Source organism: Elaeis guineensis, chromosome 8 (genome assembly GCF_000442705.2).
Source record: "Elaeis guineensis isolate ETL-2024a chromosome 8, EG11, whole genome shotgun sequence".
Taxonomy (NCBI): Eukaryota; Viridiplantae; Streptophyta; class Magnoliopsida; order Arecales; family Arecaceae; genus Elaeis; species Elaeis guineensis.
The window spans coordinates 132,657,405-132,684,701 of record NC_026000.2 but is presented as its reverse complement, the minus strand read 5'-3'; the positions used below and the strand labels follow the sequence as shown (position 1 = coordinate 132,684,701).

At 36.2% G+C, this 27,297-nt stretch overlaps 1 protein-coding gene across 4 annotated transcripts; it reads right to left on the bottom strand.

Moving 5' to 3' along the window:
• Positions 1 to 6,420: 6,420 nt before the first annotated feature.
• Positions 6,421 to 27,188, bottom strand: LOC105034340 (serine/threonine protein phosphatase 2A 57 kDa regulatory subunit B' theta isoform). Of its 4 annotated transcripts, XM_010909464.4 has the most exons (5): positions 27,030 to 27,188; positions 26,694 to 26,853; positions 25,140 to 26,530; positions 6,967 to 7,270; positions 6,421 to 6,784 (listed from the first exon to the last, which is right to left on the bottom strand). In XM_010909464.4, exons 3-5 carry the CDS (start codon positions 26,346 to 26,348, stop codon positions 6,750 to 6,752), a joined length of 1,548 nt encoding a protein of 515 aa, XP_010907766.1. In that variant the 5' UTR covers positions 26,349 to 26,530; positions 26,694 to 26,853; positions 27,030 to 27,188; the 3' UTR covers positions 6,421 to 6,749. The 4 variants fall into 4 exon arrangements, with proteins under 4 accessions (XP_010907766.1, XP_010907764.1, XP_010907765.1 ...); XM_010909462.4 differs by having other exon boundaries at positions 6,421 to 7,270; XM_010909466.4 differs by lacking the exon at positions 6,421 to 6,784 and having other exon boundaries at positions 6,909 to 7,295.
• Positions 27,189 to 27,297: the final 109 nt, after the last annotated feature.

The following is a 27,297-nucleotide window of genomic DNA, read 5'->3' as shown; positions in this document are numbered from 1 at the left end:
AATCATATGGGAGAACCATGAGGCACACTTCATAATTTATCATATTCTTCTTTAATATTAATTTTAAAAAATAAATTTAAAAATTAAAATTTTTTTATCAAAAAAATATTATTAAAAAAAAAATTTTCGACACATACTTCTTAACAATGCATACTACATGACCATATGATTCACGCTAAATAAATTAATCATCTGATCAACATACATTTCTAAATAATTTAATATATAATTTTTAAAATATAAAAAATTTATCAATATATAGAATATAATCAAGCAATATATATTTAGTAAATTAGTCATTTAGTAATTTGATACACATATCTATGCAAATTGATATATAATTTCTAAAATATTATATCCACTAGTACATACTATGTGGCCTACTGATATATATATATTGATTTCATCATGCATACCACAAACTTATTTTAATGCATACCTAATAATGATCCAATACATATCTCCAAATAAAAAGAATATTCTGAAAATTCTATCAATTTATCTGGAGGTGTATATTGAATCATTGCTAGATATGTATCAAAGAAGCTTGCAATATGTATAAAAAAATTAATGAGTATGTATCACCATACCATATAGCATGTATTCATAATGTTTTAAAAAGTATACATCAATTTGCTTGAAGGTGTATATTAGATTTCTGGTAACTAATTTGTTAATAATATATCATTTGGCCGTATACTATATATTGCTGAATTCTATGTTCTGAAGACTGTATATCAATTTATCTAAAGATATATATTGCATTACTATTAAATATATCAAAGAAGCTTGTAATAATCAGAAAATCGATAAGTATATATTACCATACCATATAGTATGTATTAGTGAATATAATATTTTAAAAATTATATGTCAATTTGCTTGGAGGTGCATATTGACTATTAGGTTAGTAGATGAGTAATTTGCTAAGTGCATATCATCTGACCGTATACTATGTATTGATGAACTTTATATTCTAAAAACTATATATCAATTTATCTGGAGTTATGTGTTAATTTGCTTGATAATTAACTTGTTCGGTATATATTGCTTGGCTATATAATATGTATCGATAAAAAATATTATATAAAAAAGATTAAAAAATAAAATATTATTTTTTTAATTTTTAATTATAAGACAACTACTCCATTAGTATAAGTCTTTGATTTTTAGATTTTTTTTTTAAAATTGATATTAAGAAAAATATGATAAATCATAAAGTCCACCCCATAATTATATCTCAAGTGTGCGCCACTTATGATCTTTGTTAGCTTAACTTTTTATCTTGCATCGGAGATGATGGATGATGATAATGGAGATGATATGGAACGAGAGAGTTATGGTTGAGATTGACCCTTTTGAATACAGGGGCATTTGGGATGTGTAACGCATCAGTAATTCAAATTAGATGTTCTGGCTGTCCACTATGCTCATTATAGATGGTCAAAGGAATTATTTGATGGATTCCATGATCTTGTCAACTTAGATGATACATGGGTATGCTAAATTAATCAATTCCAGGGAAGAAAGTATCTGGTGGATTTTTATAATTCCATCAAAAAATGAAATGTTTTGATCCATCGTATCAATACTTGTGAAGCACGTGACTACAGACAATCATGATACCATTAGCAGGAGCCTTTGAAATGTTGGGATATACCGACCGATCCTTGCACGCCAATTTACCCTCGGATCTGTCAAACCGACGTCCGACTCTACCGATCGATGACTACCGACAATGGCTGCCGACTATATTCGGCCGAAGATATGTCTGCCGAACAGACCCATACTGTTCCCGGCCGGTCAAGTGGTCGAGCCCGAAATACCGACTCACTATTGGGGGAGGGGGGGTGGCGGCCGACGTCCGACTCCCGCAGCGCACCAGACCAGCCGACGGTGTCTCCGGGTCATTACCCGACATCCCGACAGCCGAATACCGACGTATAGTCGGTCAACCCCCCAACGCTGTACGACTGCTATGGGCTGTTGTCCTGATAAGGACATGTGGTGTGGCCGTCCTGGGACATTGTCCTACCAAGAACATAGGTCAATCCCAGTGACTTGACAGCCCACGGCGACTTGACAGCCCGCGGTGATTTGACAGCCTTCGGCGATTTGATAACTCCCCAGTTGTCTGCACCATTAATGGCAGGACCATGCCGCGTTCTACTATAAAATGAGGTAAGGCAACAGTGTTGGTAAGGCTAAGCTCCCTAAGCTCTTGAGCCCTCTCTCTCTCCCCCGTTGAGCTCCTGATTTTCCACTGTTGCCTAGTCTTCTCTCTGACTTGACCGTCGGAAGGTCCCCACCGGAGACGTCTCCGATCTGTGAGGACTTCTCTTGTAAGTGTGCGACATCGGTGATCGGACGATGGAGGGATTGGTTGCAACATGAAGAATGATGGACTTCATCATCCAAAGTAATATACGGTGGACAGACTAAAGCAGGAGGTGGCATCTGATGGATAATTGTGATTTTAGAGGAAGGAGTATTTGAGGAGGGAAAGAGGTCCTAGAGGCAATATTTTCCTCCTATTTTGTGCACAGAACCATTGCATCATTAAATTATAAACATGGATGCATATACAAACAAAGTTTTCACGTAGCATATTGTAAATGCCAGTTGCCTATATGTCAGCACCAGCAACGCATATAACTAGACTGCTAGGTTAGATATAATGTTTACATTTATTATATATTAAAGACAGACACTAATTTCATTTAATTCAATATAATATTTAAGAGATTTTCTATAATAATGTTTTATGCATGGTAATGCCTATTCTTCCATATATTTGGAGATAAAACTAAGTGCATGTCAAAAAATGAATCAAAAATATTTTTGGTTAACAAGTCATGATCTGTAAATGGTAAGCGAAATAAACAAAAACCAAAAAAAAAAACTTTTTATAGTTTTGTGGCATTTATTTCACAAAATCTAGAAAACATATTGCATGACTATTATACTCTTTCTATGAACCTTCCATAATCTTATGATGTGTGGATGCACCTCACCTTCACCTATTGGAAGGAAACTATTTCATTAAATTTTTGAGAATCCTCATTCATAATTATTTGCTATTTATGGATCATCTAGAAAATCTTATGAGTTGTACATGTGGTTAGAGAAAGCCTACTCTAGATCAAAGAGCATATCTTACAAAGAAAGCTCAAGGCTCAGATCCAGTCCCAAGCTACCCACTCAAAAAAGTAAGAACAAAGAGGATGATAGCTACCATTGCCATGCATGAAGGTAAAATCTCCATCTCCATCACACCCATCACCGCTCTCTCTAGTTTTGATCACTTCCTATTTGAACTAGAATTTTATGTCCTTAATTTTGAATGTTGGGAGCACTTTGTTTGAGATGAGGTAGCACATAACTATTTACTTTTCTAATGATTTAACAAAATGGAATAAATAGTTTTTATGTCTCATAATCAACGAAATTTCTTGGCATTTTGTATTGATTGAATATAAGATTATCTTTTTTTACTGTTGTTCTTTTAGCATCAAGTATAATCATAAAGTGATTCAAACAAATTATCTTTGTTTGGGCTTTAGGCCAAACACTAGTTTTTGTTTGGGCTCTATTATTTGAGGCCAACACCTTTCAGCCCAAGCCCTAAGCCTGACTCAAAGCTGGCCCAATCCAACAAGTCTCAGGCTAGAGGAGCCCACGATGGACCAGGGATCCTCCTGTATCACTAGATCAAAAGATGAGTGTAACCTGCTTGATGATGTGAAGTCCTTTCCCCATCTAATCAGCCTCTACACTGGTTGGCTTCTATGTAGACATGCTTGGCAAAGTAGGTGAAAGACATCACCAAATGATAAATACTCAAGAGATGTGTATGCTGACAAGTCTAGTCTTTAAGAGTAGTTTTCTTGCTATACCAGTGGATAAATCTCCTTACATATGGAAATATGGACGATAGTTCTATGCAACTCTTATTCTCAAGCCCTTCGAACCACTTAAAAAGGACTGAATTGTATGAAACGAATACATGGGCAGTAGCAAGGACATGATTGTGATGATGATCACAACTGATATATCTAACTCTTCCATCATCAACAAGGACTAAGTCTTAAAAGTTCTTTAGGTAGGTATCTAGGAAGATGCAGCACTCAAACTATAATGGGAGGAGAAAGGCCATAGTGAGTAGGGTACCTCAGGCTTGCTAGAAGTCTTGAGTATCTTTGCAACAAGTACTTAGCCACTATTAGAAGTTATCAAGAGTCTTATAAGTGAAGCCGCATGCAGCTTGGAGTACTTAGCCACTATTAGAAGTTATCAAGAGTCTTATAAGTGAAGCCGCATGCAGCTCAAGCTGCAAATGCAGATCACTCTGCTTGTTTGAATATATATACCTCAAATTATATAGTAAATTTAGTCGCTCATTAAGCTGCAATTCATAACTATCTTGTAGTTGATTGACTCTCAGTCACAACGACTGCAACATAAGTTGCAATTGCTCGAATAGATATCTTGATTAAAAAAATATTTTTAACCTTTTCTTCCTCTCTACTCCACTTCATCACCTACTTTCTTTACCTCTACACTACCATACGCTGCCTCTCCCCTTTGTCGCTCCTCCCTTCTTCTTCGTTATCCTTCTTAAAACCTACATCAGCACTTGCCTCTCCCCCTTGTCGCTTCCTTTCCCCATATTATTATTGTTGAAGCAGTCATATGAGTACATTTTTGGCAATAATGAAGATCCTCAAATGCAAGCTGTTCCATAAAATTTAGAGCAAAGTACGCAACAGGCTTCTAGAAGCAAATATATCGAGGGGGCATTTGATTCGTAACCGAAATTAGAATAGGAATGAAAATCGAAATGATTTAGAATTGGAATCGGAATCGGAATAACCAAATCTTCCGAAGCATTTGGTTCATGATCGAAATCGGAATCAAAATTGAAATGAAAAATTGAATCCACAGAAAAATGTAGGGATTGAGTTCTATGTAGATTGATTCATTCTCATTCCACTTCGGAATCGGAATCGAACTCCTTCCAACCAAACGATTGGAATGAAAACCACTCATTTCGATTCCGATTTCAAACCCCCACTCTCTTCAACCAAACACCTTTTGAATGTAGATAAGTAGAATACTAATGGCAATGCAGTGCTTATAAGAGAAGCGTAGATTTCATTTATAATCGCGACCACATTTGTATGCGGACGCACTTTTGGCGTCCATCGACCAACTTAATAAACTTCATCAGCGGCTGTCTATCTAAGCCGTGGAGTAGCAATTAGCAATTGCTGGATGCCCAAGAAAAATAAGCAGGCAAAGTGCTCACCTCATGGGAAGGTGGAAACTGCCACCCCCCTACAGTTAATTGACATATTTCAATCCTAAAAACCAACAGAAATCTGCGAACACTGCCAACATGACTCAGATATGGAGTATACTATACCATATCAATGTAACATCGATATTTTACTGATATACTATCTCCTATCTCCCACTACTATATCATTATTTGATACGTTGTCTCATACTGTACCAAACCATATATTTATATTATAATAATATGGTACAACATAAAATCCCGTACTAAGATAATAAATCTTGACCTCAAAATTTATTCTTTGATAGATAAATATCATAAAAAAATTGACCTATTTTTTTATTGACCAACTTATCCATATTTTCATATTTTTCAAAATAAATAAATTATTTTTTTATAAATAATATTTATCCATAAAATATAAAAAAAAATTATCCATCCAAAACATAACTAAATCATTTTTTCATCAATTAGTAAAAAATTTATTTAATTTTTTTTAAATATTTCATCCTTATTTTTCAATGCCTTATTTTTCAATGCCTAATCTTGTCCATCTAAAAAATGACTAAATCATTTTCCAATCAATCAATAAAATAAATATTTAATTTTATTTCTAAAATATCATATTCTCATCTTCAATTCCTCCATCATTCAATGTCCAATAATTCAATTGTCTACTTTCTTCAAACCTAAAAAGCACAAATAATATTATAAAAAATATAAATAAATTTTAATAACTTATCCAAAAAATAATAATGCAAAGAAACATGAATGACAAATTTCCAAACCACTTTCTTATACATAAAAAAACATAAATAAATTATTTTTTTATTTAAATATTATCTGAAAAATATTTATCTAAAAAATATAAATTTTTAATAAATTATTTTTTTATCTAAATATTATTTAAACAATATTTATCTAAAAAAATAAATTGTTAGATAAATTTTTTATCTACAAAGGAGCGGACCTAAAATAGTATAACAACGAAAACAAAGTTTCCACACTTCAAATAGCATTATTCGTTAAAGTCCATGGTAAGTAAACAGCGGTTCACGCAAACGTAGATCCATGGAATAAAGGTGCTGCCGGTTCATTTCATTTAAAAAAAAAAAAAGAAAGAAAGAAAGGAGAAGTGATGATAATTGTATTCATGGCTCATGCTACAGCAACGTTGCATTCATCTAGCATCAATTGCTTGAAAAAAAGACAACCATCAATAAATGAGGACTGCTCCAATAAATATTCCAACAAATCATCACCAAAATCTGAAAAGAAAGGTAAAGCAGTCATCTGCAAATTTCGAATACAACACCCTTTCACATGTCAAGCATAACGCCCAAACTGACAGGCTGTGTTCTGTTCTCCTGTGGTTGTCCAACGGTTGTAATCTCCAACAAGTTTTTGACATTTTTGTTGCTTCACATCCTTCATACCTCCTATACACAGTTTAACCCTGTACAGTGTTCATGGATCTTTGAGGACCTGACAACCCAAACAATTCAGAAGCAAAAGGTGAGCAACAATCCATAAGTATCCAATATTACCCGTTTCCATGATCATAATCTTGTTAGACAATTGAATATATTGAGCTACCAAATAGACATGGTTTTAACCAGAAGAAACTTGATGGGGCATGACATGGGAAATAAGAACAGCCTCATTACTTGCAGCTTTCGAAGTGGCAATTTCTTCTAGGCGCTTCCATGCGGCCTCGCGTCTCGACTTAATCTCTTCTTTTTTAGATTCATCTTCTTCAAACTTCTTCAAGCACTCCGTGAATAGCTCAGGATCATGATCAGAAAATATCTTACGAACATTTAGCGTGAGGCTCTGAACAGCTTGGTTCCAGTGAGACTTTGTATTTCTCTCCAAAGCAGGGAAGATAATTGGTAGAACCACCTTACAGTTTTGTTTGATTAAGCTTTCAATATGATCATTGTTCCATAAAAATAATGCTCTCTCTGCAACCTGCAAAAGGACCACAAGAAGCTTCCTGCATAATTTTATTAACAAGCTATTTGCAAGGAAACAATTAAAGCACATCATCAAGGTCATCAAAAATTTGTTCACATGCATATCAGATGAAATTTTAATTTTCAAATTAAAGATATGATAATATGAATATCCATGCATTTCGAATTTCAAATAGCCATGTTAAAGCTTGTTCGCCTTTTCAACAACACTGACAGAATATATTTTATCATTCTTATTTATCTCAAAGCTGTAATACGAATCATGAAACTTCACCAGCTTCCAATAGGCAATCAGAAATAGAAAGCGTAATTCCTTACATGCTCGTACTTGATAGTGATAGATTGTTACCCTGGTTAACTTATTAGGGTCACCACATCTTAATATTAGTCCTTTTGCTCACCAAAATCCTCAAAAGATTGCAAGCACATGTGTAAGAAACCAAATATTGCTTCTAAAAGAGAGAACCTGACTAGTGGTGACGTCTAAATGGATCTTATATTGTTCATTGCATCCAATATTTACATATATTTAATGCAAAGTTGGAGGATGCCCTACGCCAGCAGTGTCCATCAGATGATGGATTTGCATGGGGATAAACAGATAACTAGTAGGTGATTTGTGACTCCAATTTCTAGTGAGATTTGTGAGCCAAAAGAGGTTGATCATAGATATTGAAACCATTCATCGTATCGACCAATTCTACACACCTAAACCATAGTGTTTTCTAAGACATACTGTTTTCAGCTGAAACCTTTCACCCTCCTGTTACCAACAATAATGCACCTATGGCCTTGTAACCAACACAACATGCATGTAGATGCTTGCACGAGTGTACTATAGTATCATTATTGTTACTAAAGGCCCAACAATTTCAGCTGATATTACATTTTTATCACATTTTTACCTACAATAAATTCCCTCATGCTCATATTACCATTGACAACTCTTTTCTTGTTATAATGCATTTGCAACAGTTTAATATCTCTGCAACATTCTGAATGTTCAAATGATTCAAAACGTTGCATAATCCTAATTTGGGAGTCACAATCCAGATAGGGTTGCTACACATTTAGATTCAGTTCACTTCTGATAGAAATATGACTGAAATAAACTGCAAATTACTTCTTCTGTCTTACGACCTGTATAGCACGGCTCCCATCTTGCCCAAGTTATAACAATGATAAATTCTGAATAGTGGGTGTTAAGCCGGGATGTGCTTATTATTTCCTTTTCACTGAGTGGTTGCTACTTCTTTATTGTTTGTCCTCCCATAAACATAGTTATTACTGTCCAGACTAACATGGAGACGACAACATTACCAGACTAACTTAGGAAATAAATTGGAAATTTCCATTATTTATTTTATAATAGAAGGATCGTTTGTTATTATAAATTTCTTTATGTGAAACAAGCCCCTTTTTCTGGAAAATCTGCAATTCGAACTACATCCATCCCTCCATTTTGATTTTGGATTTCCTCAAACTCAAGTAGTTACTTTCTATCTGTACAATGTGTAAAACTATAATTACTTTAAGTTTTCAGAATATTGTTAAAACTCACTGTACAATTTTGATAGGATGCACATCTATGCCAAAATATGATCTAACTATATATAAAGAAAATTTCAGAGTGGAACATTCAAAGCTGGACTCTTAAAACAGTTAAAACATGAGGCCTATCTTTTAAAAATAAAATCCCGAGGCAAACACCCCATACCATAGAAAGTAGCTCAACTCCATGCTTCCTTTGATATCCTCCCAACCAAGGGTTGCTGTTTCTGTTTGGGGCATACCAAACTGTTCTAGGCTAGAACTGGGACGGCATGGGCTACCAGGTTGGAACAGGCCCTGAACCGGCCTAGCCGACACAAACCAAGTAGAACCACCCAATTCTATTCAGTTTACAATGGTTTGTACCAGTTCAGGCCAGCTCCACCCTTAATCATATAATTTTTCACGTTAAAAAATGTATTTTTGGATAAAAAAATAATAAGGCTCTATATCGAGATATTCACATCATACGCCAGAATCACAACTAGCCATGATCATATTGGGTAGAACAATGGGCAAAATGATACATGCCACAATCACAACTAGCCGAGCAATCATAGAGATCAGAGGGGATTCGATAATCATCACAAACCCCCATGTCCGAGACATCCTCCTATAGATTTGATAGAGATTCCAAGAAGAGGCCATCATGGTATCTGGTCTAGTTGGGAGGGAGGGCCAGTCAGGGTGGTGGGTTCAATCGAGCCACCCAGTAGAACCAAACAAACAGAGGCATCCAAGGAAAGACAGCAGATTTTCAAATCAGCAAGAATGGGAAAGAAAGCAGAAACTATACATCCACTGAAGAGAGTGGATGTGGAGCTTGGTCATTCTGATTCAGAAAGCAGTGACCCTCGAATGACCCACTGTCTAGATCATCTCTCGATATGAGCGAAGATAATGATGACAATTCGAGTGGATGATGCATCTGGTAGCTCAAAAGGTAGTGATGGACATGGTACAGGTGCATATGATTCGTGGCCCCATGGTTTTGTTTGCTTCACCGGTGAATCGCCGTCCGCTCATGCTATGCAGGATATGAACTAAAAGCCCATAAAAATACAATTGCATACAAGGGATGGGTCCATCGAGATGGTTAGGAACATGAGGCTGTTGCTACAAATGACCTTGCATGCAGGGTAGGGTGCCTAGACCAAGGTATACGAAACCAGTACCGAGGCTCGTACCGGCTGACGATCAATTCAGTATGGTACAGGTCCATACTGAAATAGGAGGAGAGAGAGAGAGAGAGAGAGAGAAGGACAAAGAGGAGGGGAGGGAGGGAGAGGACAAGGGAGGGAAGGAGGAAAGGAGAGAGAAGGGGGCAGAGAAGCATCATGATGTCAAAAAGAACACAAGATCCTCGATAGAGCATAGAGATCGAGGAAGAGGGCATCAAAGCATCATGGCTTCCCACGATCCAAACAGCACCCAATCAAGGAGAACAAAGATCGCAAAGCTGTGCCTCAAATTTGGACTATTGAGCCACAAAAAACCTCCAAATATGAGCGAATCGAAGGCCACAAGAATATGAGCGAATCGAAGGCCACGAGGATGGATTCGAGGGGAAAACGAGCACTCAATCAACGAAAATTTGAGACTTTAGGGTCTTAAGATTAGAAAGAGAGGAGGCCAGGCTTATCAATAACCACCAGCATCGAAGAGGGGGGAGCAAGCAACATCTGGCTGCATCAATACCATCAAAGTCAGCACTGAATGGCTAAACCGTTCAGTACAAACCAAACCTCCCAAGTCAGGTCGGTTCAGCAATCCCTACGCTGGAGGTATCTGGATCCAAATCATACACTGAATCCTATTCCGCATAGCCAAGGTATGACCATATCCTTCGTTTGAGACGTTGTATTCAAGTGGCCACTACCCTCCACTATCTCAACCGGATTATAAATCGGATTTCGCTACCTCAATTTTTCCTCAGAAGGGATGGCCATCTCAATATCAAATATCATATCAATATTAGGGTGGTTGGTATGGTATTGTACTAAGAGTCAAGTATGGTATTGAACCGGTACCATACTGTATCAATAGTCTGACACCCAATACTAGTTTGGCAAACCATGCTTTTAGTACCATATTGTATCGGTACCATACTGTATCACTAGTATGACACCTAATACTAGTTTGGCAAACCATACTTTTAGTACCATATTGTATCACCAATACGACACCCGGTATTACTTTGGCGAACCATGCTCCTAGCTCTTTCTCTTAGCTTTTTCTTGAAAGGAACGTGCATACCATATATGAGATACTGGTTTCCTTTAATGACCACTTGATGAATATGTTGGAAGCATCTGAATATTAAAATTATATATAGTACGAGCAAGGTTTGCCATACTGGGCTATACAACATAATATGGTATAAGGACCTAATACAGTACTTTACCAACATATGGTATAGCTATTGAAAGAATAATGCCCTACAAGCCAATCATATATAGGATGCGATAGGGTGTTTTCTGTAATTTATCTTCCAAACTCATGTAATTGACATTAATATTTAATAGACATTTTTTATTCATTATATGCTGCATCTTATTATTGTTTTTAAGATTATAATGAACCCCATAGGTCTAAGCAATGATTTTAGAATCGTGATGAGATCACGCCAGTGAGACCTAAATCCTTGATAGCCATGACCTAAAATCTTTCCAGTCATTGGTTCATTGAGTCGGGGATCGATGATACCGATAGGACTAGCATGTCCTATGTATGTCCAGAGATGAAGGTGGTTGATCTCACAACCACTTGTGTGGTGACACTAATACAAGGATGTGGATGCTCATATGAGAATGAGTTCATTGAATAGACCTGCGAGAGAACATCTGATAGAGTCTTATTTGCATGTCAACTGATTGTTCTCTAGTGGGAGTTGTATAAGTGATCCTTTGACCTAAAAACGTCATGATACCTTGTGTACATAAATCCATGTTCTGGTTCACTTCCTAACTTGATTCTCTGATCCTTGCATGGGGTGTTTTGGATGTGATAAAGTATGCATGGAGATTGTGAGTGATCAATAAGGGATCAGTCACTCCTAATAACAGAAGCAAACATCTTATGTGATCTCATAGGTCGATAATTCTGAAAGTTTTTGGCCAAAGCAGGATGATAATTAGAAAGGAGTTTCTAATATATCATCAACTGAATCATTACCTTCTGATCGAAATACATATAGATAAGCAATTGGATTTGACATGTTTCCATGCCCACAGTTCATCCGAGATGTTGTTTGACTGAAGGATTGAATTATACGATAACTTGCCACTAAAAGATATTTTGATAATTTTTCAACAAAATTTTAAATCTTTCGGATAGTCATAACACGTTGCTAGATGTCAATCTTGACTTGTGGATTCGTCAGAATTAAAAAAGTTCAATTCAAAAATTAATTAGAAAGAGTCTTAGTTGATCGAGACTCTTAAGCTGACCTAATCTGATCGGATTAGAATTACGTCAAGAGTTTGGGTCCACTGTTAGCTAGATTTGAAACTCAATGGGTCACACACTTTGAGATTTGATCTTGATCTGATTTAATTAGGATTTAATATAAATTCTAAGGGTTAATTTGATATGCTAGCATATTGTATTAACCCAAGTTCCTAAATAGATTCAGTTCAAAGTGTTTGAGCTTAAACTACATCAGTTATTTTTGACCTAATGGGATTGGGTCTATTTTTATTTGGTTCTTATCCAACTTGAAACTATTTCAAGTGTGAAAGGAGTCCTCTGCACCCACCAGGTCTCACACCAAAATATTAATGCCGCCCCCGCTTAATTAGCGTTGAGATATGAAGAGTCCTTAAAAAAGACTCTTAACTTATCTAATCTCATCGTTTCTCATCCATAACTCTATTTATTTCACGCTAATTTTCTATGAAAATTTTATGGGATGCAGAAGAGTCCTTCTGTGTGAAGGCTCTCCTGCACCAAAAATAAATCTCGATGATTTATTTCACTGCGTGAGAAGTTGGAGTGTCAAAAGTTGGCGCCCCTTGGTCCTTTATCATGTCCCTTCTTCACATATTTATATGGGGCGTCTCATATGGACCAGTTGCTAGATTTTGGGTGAAAATCAGAGCTAATTGGCATGTCAAAGAGAAAAAAAATTCTAAAAAGAATCTGAGAAAAAGAGAGAAAAATTGAGAGAGAAAAGTTATAAAAAGGGTGGTGAGAGAATTAGTAAGTGTTGCTAGTTTGTCCTAGGATTTGATTTTTCCATGTGTTGGAACCCAAATCAAATCCTAGGTTGTGAGACTTCTGAAGAATGTCTTCTTGGCATGATTTTAGTGGCAAAATCAAAGATGACTGGACTTCGGGGTGATCGTACTTCGAGTTCGAAGCCGGTAGTGTTCTTATAAAGAAAAGACTGTGGCAGCACACCGATTAAGGACCTTGACCAACTTTCGTGTGGATCACCATTGGAGGGCTTCTACTTTAGCGTCTCGTGGAGATCACCATCGTACCATATTGCTCTTTTGAGGAAGTATAAACTTCTATCTCTTTGCATGCTTGTTTTTGTTTTGATCGACATCGATAAGGTGATTCTAGGGTTTGGATTTCGATTCGATGGTTTTAATTGTTAAAGCTATTAATATGTTTGTTTTAAAAATTTTAAAATTTAATTTTCGCTGCATGACCGAAATCCAACAGTGGTATCAGAGCCACCCTTGTTAGATTCGATCAAACAAGTACAAAGTTGTAGTATAGAATTGTTCTAGTTCATATATTACCAAAAATATTGCATCGATTTCTAGCATCGGTCTTAAAAATCAAAAATTATTTTTGATTTTATATGAACTATGGATTTAAATTTTAGTTATTAAAATTATGAATTTTTGATAATATGAAATTTATAGTTTCACGGTTGCTTGATGCTTAAATTGATTTCATGTTTAAGGATGTTATGCATGCCTAATTTGATTAGGATTTGCTTTCTATTTGGCTAAGCTTGATATATGTTAAGTCATTTTATGCACCCTTATATGATTTTTGGCATGATAATATAATTGTTATTATGATTTGTAAAAGCATACCAAATTGCATATATTGTATAGTATATTTTATGTAATTGTAGTTAGGATGTATCGAGACTAGTTCAAAGACCCTCAATAAAATTATATTAAGTTGTAATGTCGGGATTCATTTTCAAATCAAATATCGAATTCATTTGATCAATTGTTGTCTAGGTAAGTATTAAAGATGATTTTCTAATTAGGTCCGTATGCTGGCCTGGCCAACTTTATTGGTGTCTAAGAAAAGCTACGGGGAGCCTCCCACCTACTGACCTGACCAGTTTGGTCTTATTGAATTTCGGATTTAGATTGCTTAGTGATATAGATACTACAAGAGCCTTCCTTCAAGCTTGGTCAATAGAATATGTCAAGATCTTAGTGAGCTTGTTGTGCTATCCACAAGGTTTATTATAGAAATTGATATGATATTGACTAAATGCATATTGATGCTTATGGTATATTTGAATAGTGTTGCTTTGTTGTGCTATCCACAATGACAGCATTGTTTAAGTATGATACTATGACCATGTGGGATTGAAGCGTTAACTAGAACACTCTAGTTTATTGTGCTATCCACAAGACTATAAGTAATCTAGAGGCAAGAGAAAAAAATGTTGAAAATTGTATGAGGTACAATTGGTAAAGAGTTACCTACTCTTGAACTCATGAATGCTTGTTGTGCTATCCACAAAGTGTTTATGAGGAATAGGGATCTCAACCCCCACTAAGAAATATAAGGATGTTTCTCGTTTTTCATACTTGAGGACTATGAAATTCATTAAAAAAATGAGAGATACAATTAGACAAAAGTCCTAATTTAGTTGTGCATGTCATCATGAGTTGTCCACTTATATTGTGTTCTTGTCATTGTAGATAAACTACACATATGACATCCTCATTATTACTTAGAGGCATACTAGATGCTAACAAATTGATCGGACCAAACTACGTGGATTGATTAAAAAATCTAAAAATTATTCTCACTCAGGAGAAAGTCTCCTATATATTGGATACACCTGCACCCGATACGATCGGAGAAGATACATCTGAGGAGAGGAAAGGGCCACATATAAGATGTGGAAGGATGATAGTGTGACTGTCAAATGCATCATGCTTGCCTCGATGAACAATGAACTTCAGAGACAGCATGAGGACATGGATGTTCCTTCCATACTCCTTAATCTTAAGGAGTTATATGGGGAACAAAGTTGAACCACTAGATATAAGATATCTAAGCAGTTGTTCCGTACCTGCATGACTAAAAGCACGTCTATGCAAACTCATGTCCTAAAGATGATTGATTTGATCATTCGTCTAGAACAATTGGATTTCGTCATGGACGGTGAACTTAGCCAGGATTTGATTCTGCAGTCTCTCTCCGACTCCTCTCAGTTTGTCATAAACTATCGTATGAACAAACTGAAAATTAGCCTACCTGAACTACTGAACATGCTGAAAAACAGCAGAGAACCATTTAAAAAGTGAAAAGGCTCCAATTTTTTTTGTCGATAAAATCAACAAGAAAAAAAGTAAGAAGAATTTCGAAAAAAGTAAGATGATGGCTAGCATCTCCAAGAAGAAGGCGAAGGTCTCCGCCAAAGGTACTTGCTATCACTGTGGCAAGGAGGGGCACTGGAAGAGGAATTGCAAAGAATATCTTGCAACTATGAAACAGACAAATGTTGCTAAAGATTTGTATATGATACAAACTAACTTATCATTAAGTACTTCAATTTTGGATTCTTGAGTATTGGATACCGTTTATGGCTCACACCTTTGCAAATCGTTGCAGAATCTGCAGGAAATAAAGAGTCTGAATAAAGGTGACTTCGAGTTATTCAGCGCTAGTGGAGAGTCCATTCAGACCGAAGCTATAAGAACCAAAATTTTAAAATTGCCTTCGGACAAAATTTTGGAACTGAAGACCTGTTATTATATTTCTAATATCGTTAGAAATATTATTTCTGTACACTTGATATTAGAACAAAACTTTGAAATAAAAGCAAAAAACAATGGTTGTTCTATATATTTTTCTAACGAATTTTATAAAAATGCTTATATTGATAATGGTCTTCTTTTCCTATCACTTAATAATAATATACTTCATGTTGATAATATGAAAAAAAGGAAGAAAGAGGATGTGAATGTCACATACCTCTAGCACTGCCGATTTGGTCATATAAATGAGTCAAGAATTAACAAGTTATACAAAGATAAATTCTTTGATCCTTATAATTTTAAATCATATGAAACTTATGAATCTTGTCTCATAGATAAAATGACCAAGACTTTATTTACTGGACATGGAGAAAGGGTGAGTGACATATTGGACCTTGTACATACTGATGTTTGTAGTCCAATATCGACTCAAACTAGAAGTGGATACTCTTACTTCATCACTTTTACTGATAATATGTCTAGATTTGGATATGTGTATTTAATGAAATACAAATCCGAAGCCTTTAACAAATTTAAAAAGTATCAAAGAATGGTTGAGAAACAAACTGATAAAAGTATTAAAACTCTTCGATCTGATCGAGGAGGAAAATACTTAACTAGTGAGTTTTTCGATCATTGAAAACAAAATGGAATACTCTCTCAGTGGACACCTCCTTACACTCCATAATTAAATAAAATTACAGAAAGGAGGAATCGCACTTTATTAGATATGGTGCGGTCCATGATGTGTTTCACGGATCTTTTAATTTCTTTTTAAGGATATGCTCTCGAGACCGCAGCATATGTTTTGAACAAAGTGCCATCTAAATCTGTCTCTAGTACTCCATATGAGATATGGAAAGGTAAAAGATCCAGTCTTAAACATCTTAAGATTTGAGGTTGTCTGGCTTATGTGAAAAATATTGATAGACATAAGCTGAATGTTAGATCAGAAAAATACAGATTTGTGGGTTTCCCAAAGAGATTATAGAATACTACTTCTATCACCCTACTCAACAAAAGATGTTTGTTGGTAGACATGCCGTTTTCTTGGAGAAAGAGTTTATCCAAAAAAGGAATAGTGGGAGGTCTGTTGAACTTGAGGAAGTTCAAAACCTACAACCCATCCAGGATTCACAAGCTAATTCTCAACCAGATGTATCCATTGTTAAGACAGTCATTACACACACCTCCTCTCCGAAGATCAAATAGAGTACGTAATGTATCGCTCAGATATAGATTTGTCATTAAGAATGACAACACATTCTACATCATTGAGAATGAAGATCCCACGACCTATTCGGAAGCTGTCATGAGTAGTGACTCTGACAAATGGCTCAATGTCATGAAATTCAACATAGACTCCATGTATACCAATCAAGTTTGGACTTTGATTGATGCGCCTGAGGGAGTGATCCTAATAGGCTGCAAATGGATCTTCAAAAAGAAGATTAGAGCAGATGACCCGGTAGAGATCTATAAGGCCAGCATGATGGCAAAAGATTTCAGACAAAAACAAAGTGTTGATTATGAAGAAACTTTTTTTTGGTAGCCATGCTCAAGTCTATTCGGATTATACTTGCTATTGCTGCATACCATGATTATGAGATCTGACAGATGGATGTCAAGATTGCCTTCCTTAATGAAAACCTTGAGAAAGAAATCTATATGACTCAGCCAGAGAGATTTATCTCTAGTGGGAAAGCAAATCAGGTATGCAGGCTAAATAGATCTATTTATGGATTAAAACAAACATCGAGGAGCTAGAACATCCATTTTGATGAGACAGTTAAATCGTTTGGCATTATCAAAAATATGGATGAACCTTGTGTGTACAAGAAGACTAGTGAAAGTGCTATTGTCTTCTTGATCTTATACGTGGACGACATACTGCTCATTGAGAATGATATCTCAACGTTGCAATCGATCAAGATGTGACTATCACAAAAATTTTTCATGAAAGACTTAGGTGAAGCGTCCTATATACTTAGTATAAAGATCTATAGGGATAGATCAAAAAAGATGCTTGGCTTGTCCCAGTCTAGGTACATAAACCTTATGTTGGAGAGGTTCAACATGGAGGAAAGTAAAAGAGATTACTTACCCACGGATCATAGCATACAACTCTCTAAGAAGATGTCTCCTAAGACACCTGAAGAGAGAAATACAATGAGTTTTATTCCTTATGCTTCAGCTGTAAGATCAATAATGTATGCTATGTTATGTATCAGATCTGATGTAGCTTATGTCTTGGACATTGTAAGCAGATTTCAGGCTAATCCCGTAGATGATCATTGAAAAACTGTAAAAAACATATTCAAGTACTTGTGAAAGACGAGATGTTTTTCTCATATATGGAGGATCTGATTTAAAACTGGAAGGTTATACTGATTCTAATTTTCAATTTGATCCGGATAATAGTAAATCCATATCTGGATATGTGTTCGTCCTGTATGATGAGACAGTAAGTTGGAAGAGTTCTAAACAGCAAACTGTTGCTGACTCAGTCACTGAGGCTGAGTATATTGCTGCTGGTGAGGCTGCTAAGAAGACCGTCTGGATGAAAAAATTCATCTCAAAATTAGATGTGGTTTCAGGGATTAAACAACCAGTACCCCTTTATTGTGATAATACTGGGGCAGTTGCTCAAGTCAAGAAACCAAGGTCTCATCATAAATTCAAGTACCTCCTAAGACAATTCTACCTCGTTTGGAAGATAGTCGAAAGACGCGATGTGATCGTGAAGTGAGTTGATACCAAGAATAATATAGCGGATCCATTCACTAAAGCCTTGTCATTGCAGCAGTTTGATCGCCACCTTGATTGCATGGACATCAAGTATAGAGGCGATTGACTTTAGTGCAAGTGAGAGATTGAAAGAATAATGTCCTACAAGTCAATCGCATATGGGATGCGATACAGTATTTTCTGTAATTTATCTTTCAAACTCATATAATTGACATTAATATTTAATAGGCATTTTCGATTCATTATATGCTGCATCTTATTATTATTTTTAAGATTATAATAAATCCCATAGATCTGGACAATGATTTTAAGACCGTGATGAGATCACGTCAGTGAGACCTAAATACTTGATAGCCATGACTTAAAATATTTTCAGTCATTGGTTCATTGAGTCGGAGATCAATGATACCAGTAAGACTGACATGTCCTATGTATGCTCAGAGATGAGGGTGGTTGATCTCACAATCACTTATGTGGTGACACTAACACAAAAATGTGGATGCTCATTAGAAAATGAATTCAATGAATAAACCTGCGAGAGAGCATCTGATTGAGTCTTATTTACATGTTAGCTGATTGTTCTTTAGTGGGAGTTGTGTAAGTGATTCTTTAACCTGAGATCTCCATGGTACCTTGTGTACATGAATCTATGTTTTGGTTCACTTTCTAACTTGATTCTCTGATCCTTACATGGGGTGTTCTGGACGTGGTGAAGTATGCATGGAGGATGTAAATGATCAATAAGGGATCAATCATTCTTAATAAGGAGAGCGAACATCCTATGTGATCTCATAGGCTGATGATTCTGGAAGTCTTTGACCAAAGCAGGATGATAATTAAAAAGGAGTTTTTAATATATCATCAACTGAATCATCGCCTTCTGATCGAGATATATATAGATAAGCAATTGGATTTGACATATTTTCATGCCCACAGCTCATCTGGAATGTTGTTTGACTGAAGGATTGAATTACACGGTAATTTACCACTGAAGGATATTTTGATAATTTTTTATCAAAATTTTAAATCTTCCAGATAGTTATGACACGTTGCTAGACGTCAATCTTGACTGATGAATTCGTCAAAATTAAAAGAATTTAATTCGAGAATTAATTAGGAAGAGTCCTAGTTGATTGGAACTCTTGAGCTGACCTAATCTGATCGGATTAGAGTTACATCAAGAACTTGTGTCCACTGCTGGCTAGATTTGGAACCCAATGGGTTACACACTTTGAGATTTAATCTTGGTCTGATTTAATTAAGATTTAATGTAAATTCTAAAGATTAATTTGATATGCCAGCACATTGTATGAACCCAAGTTCCTAAATAGTTTCAGTTCCAAGTGTTTGAGCTAAACTAGACCGATTGTCTTTGATCTAATGGGATTAGGTCTATTTTTATTTGGTTCTTATCCAACTTGAAACTGTTTCAAGTGTGGGAGGAGTCTCTTGCACCCACCAGGTCTCACGCCAAAATATTAATGCCGCCCTCTCTTAATTAGCATTGAGATATGAAAAGTCCTCAAAGAAGACTCTTATCTTATCTTATCTCATCATTTCTCATCCAGAACTCTATTTATTTCATGCTGATTTTTTATGAAAAATTTATAGGGCACAGAAGAAGAGTCCTTCTGTATGAAGGCTCTCCTATGCCAAAAATAAATCTTGGTGATTTATTTCACCGCGTGAGAAGTTAGAACGCTAAAAGTTGGCGCCCCTTGGTCCTTTCTCACGTCCCTTCTTCACCTATTTATATGGGGCGTCCCATATGGACCAGGTGTTAGATTTTGGGTGAAAATCAGAGCCAATTGGCGTGTAAAAGAGAGAAAAAATTCTGAAAAAAACCTGAAAAAAAGAGAAAGAAAAATTGAGAGGGAAAAGTTTCAAGAAGAGTGGTAAGAAAATTAGCAAGTGTTGCTAGTTTGCCCTAGGATTTGATTTTTCCATGTGTTGGAGCCCAAAATCAAATCCTAGGTTGTGAGACTTCTGAATAATGTCTTCTTGGCGTGATTCTAATGGCAAAATCGAAAGCGACTGGGCTTTGATGTGATCGTACTTCGATTTCAAAACCGACAATGTTCTTGTGAAGAAAAGACTGCGGCAGTACATCAGTTAGAAAGGATCTTGGCCCACTTCTGTGTGGATTACCGTTGGAGGACTTCTACTTTGGAGTCTCGTGGAGATCACCATCGTACCATATTGCTTTTTTGAGGAAGTATGAACTTTTATCTCTTTGCATACTTGTTTTTGTTTTGATCAACATCGACAAGGTGATTCTGGAATTTGAGTTTCGGTTCGATGGTTTTAATTGTTAAAGCTATTGATATGTTTGTTTTAAAAATTTTAAAATTCGATTTTCGCATTGTGACCGAAACCCAACAGCTATTGTCTCACTCAAGCCTCTAGTAGAATACCATGTACTAATATGGGGCTATACCATGCTGACCATCCCGTACCGATAAGCTACCGATGTAGTTGCAGGTATCGACACAACCAACCTTGAGTATAACACATTATTAGATGTTTAAGATGGTTTGGACTATTGTCTGGATTTTTTTTAATTTAGATGGCAAATGATGCTTTCTAGAACCCAGCCAAAATGCATTTAATGCATTAACAGAGTGACTTAAACCAAGTTCTAAGGATTGCAGTAATGTCACTATACATGATGGACAGCTAGGCAATAGCCTCTGACATATGTAGCTTAGATGAACACACAACAAAACCTTTCATAGTCCTATACACAACTCATAATTCTAAATTAATCCAACCCCCTTCCCGTGCCCAAAGGAAAAGGTTAAGAAAAATGATTATAAATCATAGAACAAGTCCTTGTCCCAGAACCGCTATAAATGGCTCCATGTGAAAATTTATGTGCTACATGGTAGACTATACATTGAGAAGTAAGAATGTAAGAATAAGAAAATTAAGCTGAAAGTTGATCTAAATTTGCCCCTTCTGATTATTACAAAAAAAATGTAAAGCATTTTGATTTTTTATAATATAATAAAGCATAAGAATAAAGGGAAACAGAATGACTGGAGCAGTAAAGCCAAGCTATGTGACTCATTGTCAACAATGACAAGGCTGTCCTGCTTCTTTATGTCCATGTGGTAGGTCCCAAATTTAAAAATGTCAACATTGTACCGGTGTGTATATGCATGCGGAGATTTGATGAGAAGACAGCAACTAGGGGGTAGTGATTACTCAAATAAATCCTGTCTCTACCCCAGTGTCATATAATTTAACCTAAAAATAGGCACTCAAATCGCAAATTTCCAATTCTTAAGTTATGGATATGAAACCAAAGCAATAACTACTTCCTAAATCATGGGAAATTAAAACAAAATTATTAATCCAAAGGCATATGAAACCCTAAATCACTAACTGATACAGGACAGCCTGTGTAAGAGGACAAACTAGGGTTTCAGAAAGAAGGTGGAAACCAAGGATTGGAATAATATTGATGAAAAATTAGAGTCGTTGGTTTAGAAAGCCAAGAATTGAGCAAAAGATCAGAAAAATAGATGATATATTTCAGACATGGTATACACAGAGTCATTTCTGCAGATATGTTTAGTGGCCCAGCTTAGGCTATATAGGATTTTAATTAGGAAGGATTTGCTGTTAATCAACCAACAATTTGTTGGAATAGAGCCTGCAGCAAACAGGCTTTCTGGGAAAAAGCTTTTTGAGAGCATGATGAGTCCAGATCTAATAGCAGTTCACTAGACCTGACCAGATTTGACTGGGTGCTAGTGGCTGCAGAGAGAAATAAAGAAAAAGAAAAGGGAAACAAAGTGAAATAGACAGAGGGAAAAGACCAAAAAAAGAAGATAGAAATGGACTAATTCTTAGACTTAGGAATTACAGCCAGGGCTGCAGGCGTCATGCTTGTTCTCCAGCATCAACCCACAGGAGAAAAGACAACCTGCAAGTTTTTATTGGTTTCCTACATAAAGGAAGCTCTAATTAATAACCTCATATTTAGTAGAAAATAAAATCCTAAATAAAATTTTTAACTCCCTAAACAACCCTCATAATGTTTGGTTACTGCTCATGGCTACCTGTAGCATGAACGGTACTATTACATTAATGTATCTCATCAGCAAACAATTAAAATCTGAAATTTTTTAATCTCACTCCCTGATTGAAAATAACCCTCTGTAAAGTAAATCAACAGAAATGACAGGAGAACATAGTGAATTGATAACTAAAATTACATCTCAAGAACAACCTAAGTTGCAACCTTCCAATGCATCATAACATGACCTTGGATCTCAATTACTAAACCTATTGGTATATCAAGCAGGCTGACCAGGACAGTTTGTGTGGGTAAAGATGACTTTTAAAAGCATATTGTGACAACCTTGGAGGTAGCAACCAAAAAATAGCTTACAATTCCTCGCGTTAGTTTGTTTAGATGCAAAATCAGCTACTCCAAAGTTTGCCCTCAAATAAAGATGGTTACTCAGGATAACTTTTTTCCCAAAGGGGATATGAGGATACATACAGTGTCAGTCCTTACCTTATGTGCTTTAATATGGCATGGGTTGGATGATATATATGGTGGCAAGCCTCACTATGCCTGCTCTAGTAAGGCATACACGAGATGAAAGACTGAAGAGATTCAAGTGGAAAAATTCAACCACTAAAGCTGATTGAATATTCAAGTGGCTCTACAACATAGACCAATAAGGAATACAAAGAGGTTATAAAAGTGGATAAAGTCATTTTGGCAATACAATAGAAAAAAACAAAGGAGCGAGGATTGAGAGATGATAACCAGTTTCTTCTTGTAAAGCAAATGGTGAAGATAAAGGAAAGAATCAACATTATACATGGAGAGATTTAGCAAATACAAATGAAAAATTTAACTGCCCAAGAAAATATTTCTCCTATATATGTGGAATAGGCTAATATGAATCGATGTATTTAAAAACCTGATCTGTTTATGATTGACGAGGATCAAAGAAATGGACTATTGCAATTAGCCCGAGCTACTTAAATAAATTTACAGTGAAGCAAGAAGCTTTCTTTTCCATATCAATCAGATGTAAGAAAACAAGATTCCATTTCATTATATTTTAATCATAAATAAACCATCTAATCAATTATTTAATTGAAGATGGATCCTACACCATTTTATCTGTCAACCAGCCAACTTGAATGTGAGAATTATGTATTACTTAGCTGCAATAGATACTACCATGAACTTTGAATTGTGGCTCTCAGATTGGTCAAATTACATTTATACAATAAACCATAGCCAACAAGACTAGTTACAAATCTTGGTCTTGTACCTCTAGCAACCAAAATGAAATCCTATCTAGCAACTTCCATTTAGGCAGCCTTTGGTCATTCTATACTTTTTTCCAAACCTGAGACAAATCTAAGCCCCTCTCCATATCCAGTGCTCCACGATCATTACTGGCATACTCATATCATCAGAACATCATTGTATTTGTTACTAATCCATCATCCCAGAGTAATCTCTGCAACACCACACAATTTGCATCCAGTTTGTACACATATATGCATGCATGCATGCACAAATATGTACTTATGTAGTATGTGCATGTATTTCTAAGTATGTATATGTAAGCATATACACATATGGTATATGCATACACATATAAACATACATGTGTATGTGTATGTGTATGTACGCATGTACACATATACACATTTATAAAGTCTGAAAATGCTATAAAAAGTGACTCTTGATCTACAGTCAACAATTTGAGTTAGTGATTAGTTCTTGGCCAGGGAATTGTTGGAGTGGAGACGTTCCATGAAACCGTGGGAAGCCACGTGGTAATTAAGGAGACCCACCTTCTTTGTTATGCAATTTGGCTCAAGCAACTCTCTAAAATTTCTCTACTTTAACATGAGTGTACACACTATGGAAAAAAAAAAGATCTACTGGGAGTTAAAAATAATCTCCAAGGCACCAATTTTGAGCCAAGTGAAAAAGCATGCTAACCAACATGGAGCCATTTAAAACTTAGAGGAAAGATTTTAAATAACAACATGTCAGTAGCAAGTGCAATCAGAGACAGGACAAGATGATTTAATTGGCATTTTGCACTCAAAATATGCACTTAAAGTATTGGGAATGGTGACATATTAAGTCAATAAAACATTGTGACCCATAATAACATTATTTCGAAGTGTTCCAACTTCCTAGAGAAGCAGGCTTGTTTGTTTATGCATTTTATAATTAAACTAAGACACTCTATGTGAGTAAAATATCCCAAAAAAGATAATTCATCCCAAAGACCAACTTGATTTGGACATCACATATATATTACAAGTCACATACAACTATAGCTATTCAGATGGCATTCAATGTTGAATGAAAAAAAAAGCTCTGCATAAACACAGAATCAAATTAAAATAGTTAATAGTTCTCAAGCCTCTTGAAAACTATTTTTTTCAATGTATAGGAATTCATGTCTACCAAACACAGAAGAAGCATACACACAACAAAGAAAGAAAATTCAGAAGCAGCAAAATCTTTCTGGGCTAAACAAGTACATAAGTCAGTTAAATTATTTCTAGTTCAAATTGAGACTTTGTTGTGCATGTCACCTGAAAGTGCGAACTATTCAAGCAGCGAGCGAGTTGGCGGAAAAGTGGAACCATACATCGCTGAAATTCTGCAGGCTGAGTTGCCTCTAGGACCTCCTCCAGCTCCCCCAGGAACATTACTTCTTTTGAGCTATTTGTGATGGGCCAGTATTTCAACAGACCCCTTATCACAGTATCCGCAAGCTTGCAGTCCTTCTCAACAAACTGAGTGATGCAGTACGATAACTGTTGATGGTACATGGCTATGCACTTTGGCTTGTGAAGGGGGATTAATGCTCGAACGAGGAACAATTTATGCTCTTCCTTCAGTGGCAGAGCAAATCCGTTGATAATGCTTCCCAAAATCTCCAAAAGCTCTGCAATCCCATTAAACTTTTCTGTTTCAAAGATAAAACGATAGAAGATGTTGTTAATAGCTTTCCTGATGAATGGGCGGTGCACCATAAATTTTCCATAGATACGGTGAAGTATCGTCTTCAAGTACTCCCTCTCTCTAGGGTCTTCAGAATCAAAGAGATCAAGTAGCCTAAGAATAAAGGAATGATCTATGTATCTTTTAGCCAACTTGGCATCAGTCTCAGGAGATGCAACAAACCTTAAAAATAACTCATAAACAATTTGCAAGTGTGGCCATGCTGGGTCCATCACAGGCTCTTCCTCTTCCAAATCAAAGGCTTCCAAACCCTTATTCTCTCTGGGAGGGGAAGTGAGGGCCCTGAACAAGTTCATTGATACCATCCTAATGGTCTCTTGGATGACATTCTCAGGAAATTTCCCGTTCGCTGAAGTAACATAGTCAACAAGCTCTAACAATGTCTGCCGCTTTACATCCTTCTCTTTCAAATTCTTTGTTGGATCAGTGAAGTCCAACACAACACAACAAAAGTTCAACTTTTTCATGAACAAGTTCTGCTTTTCAGAGCTTGGGACATCCCTAAAGCTTGGCAATGCTTCATATGCGGGGGAGACTAAACTGCCATTTAGCTTCAACTGAACTGCTGGACTGTATCTGCTTCCATGATTCAACCCCGGATTCAATCCAGGAAGAACCTGACTGCTCGGATCTGAAAAACTACTATTCAACAAATCCCCACTTCTTGAACTGGTAGAAGAACTTGACAATGAAGGAGTTGATCCACCACTCGAATCCCGATTATCCGCAGACTTTGACGGCTTCCGAGGGAGCCGTCCTAGTATTTGTTTAATCATGCTTTAAAAAAGGCAACCAAACTGGGAAAAAGGGACAATTTCAAGAACTTGTAATTCTCCGAGGGGAAAATGCTTTTATGATGCCAAACATCCACCAATTCAAGAGCTCAAAATTTTTGAAGGAACATTTCTTCCATTCTCAAGTCAGTTTCCACGCTGGGAGAAAAGATGCTTGTTCTCATCTAAAGACACGGTTTTTAAGAAAAACCAACATCCAAAAAAGAGAGATTTCAGACACAGGGAAGCATCATAGGGCACAGATCATAAAAAGAACAAAAATTCAGTCCACCCCACATAGTTCGTTTTTATTTCAAGGCAAAAATGATCAGGGTTGCTACTTTTTACCTCTTATCTTCTCTCCTCTTCTTTATAGCCCAACAAAAATAATCCCACGCGCAACCCAGATATCAAAATCGATCCAAATTAAAGCCCAGCTGAATCTAAAGCCGAATTCCTCCGCCTCCAAATCGACGGCTTTCGAGCGAAATCGAGGAACCAAAACGACCTAGAACGATCAAGATGGAATTTTTTTGGAGTAAATTGAAAGAATTACCCCATAGGACGAAGTCAAAGACAGAGAAAAGCCAAAGAATGATCAAAAAAGAGCTTTTTTTTTTCCCTATCGACGGAGGAATCCGATGCGGAAAAGAGGAGGAAAAGGGGGTTTCTTTCGATACTTACGAAGCGGTCTCTCGCTCTCTCTCCTTTGATAGGTTGCTGGATCTCCTTGGTTGGAGAAGAAGAAGACCCCTCTCTCCTCGCAGTTGGAAGGGGAAAGTACCCAGAACCAAAGGAAGATTCTCTCCTCACACTGGGTATTTGTATGCTCACAACCATCATCATATTTTCATTTGTTTATTTAGATACTATACTTATATATCGTCAGACACGGCTTGGAAAATGTCTTCTTTCTTTTCTTCTTTTCACTATTTAGATATATTATGGTGTC

Bases quoted from the DNA above. Each gene is read 5' to 3' on its own strand.
- LOC105034340 (XM_010909462.4), bottom strand. From the start codon at position 26,348: ATGATTAAACAAATACTAGGACGGCTCCCTCGGAAGCCGTCAAAGTCT. The intron at 7,271-25,139 runs GTGACATGCACA...GTCCTTTTGCAG, and splicing joins TGAATAGTTCGCACTTTCAG to GTTGCAGAGAGAGCATTATT.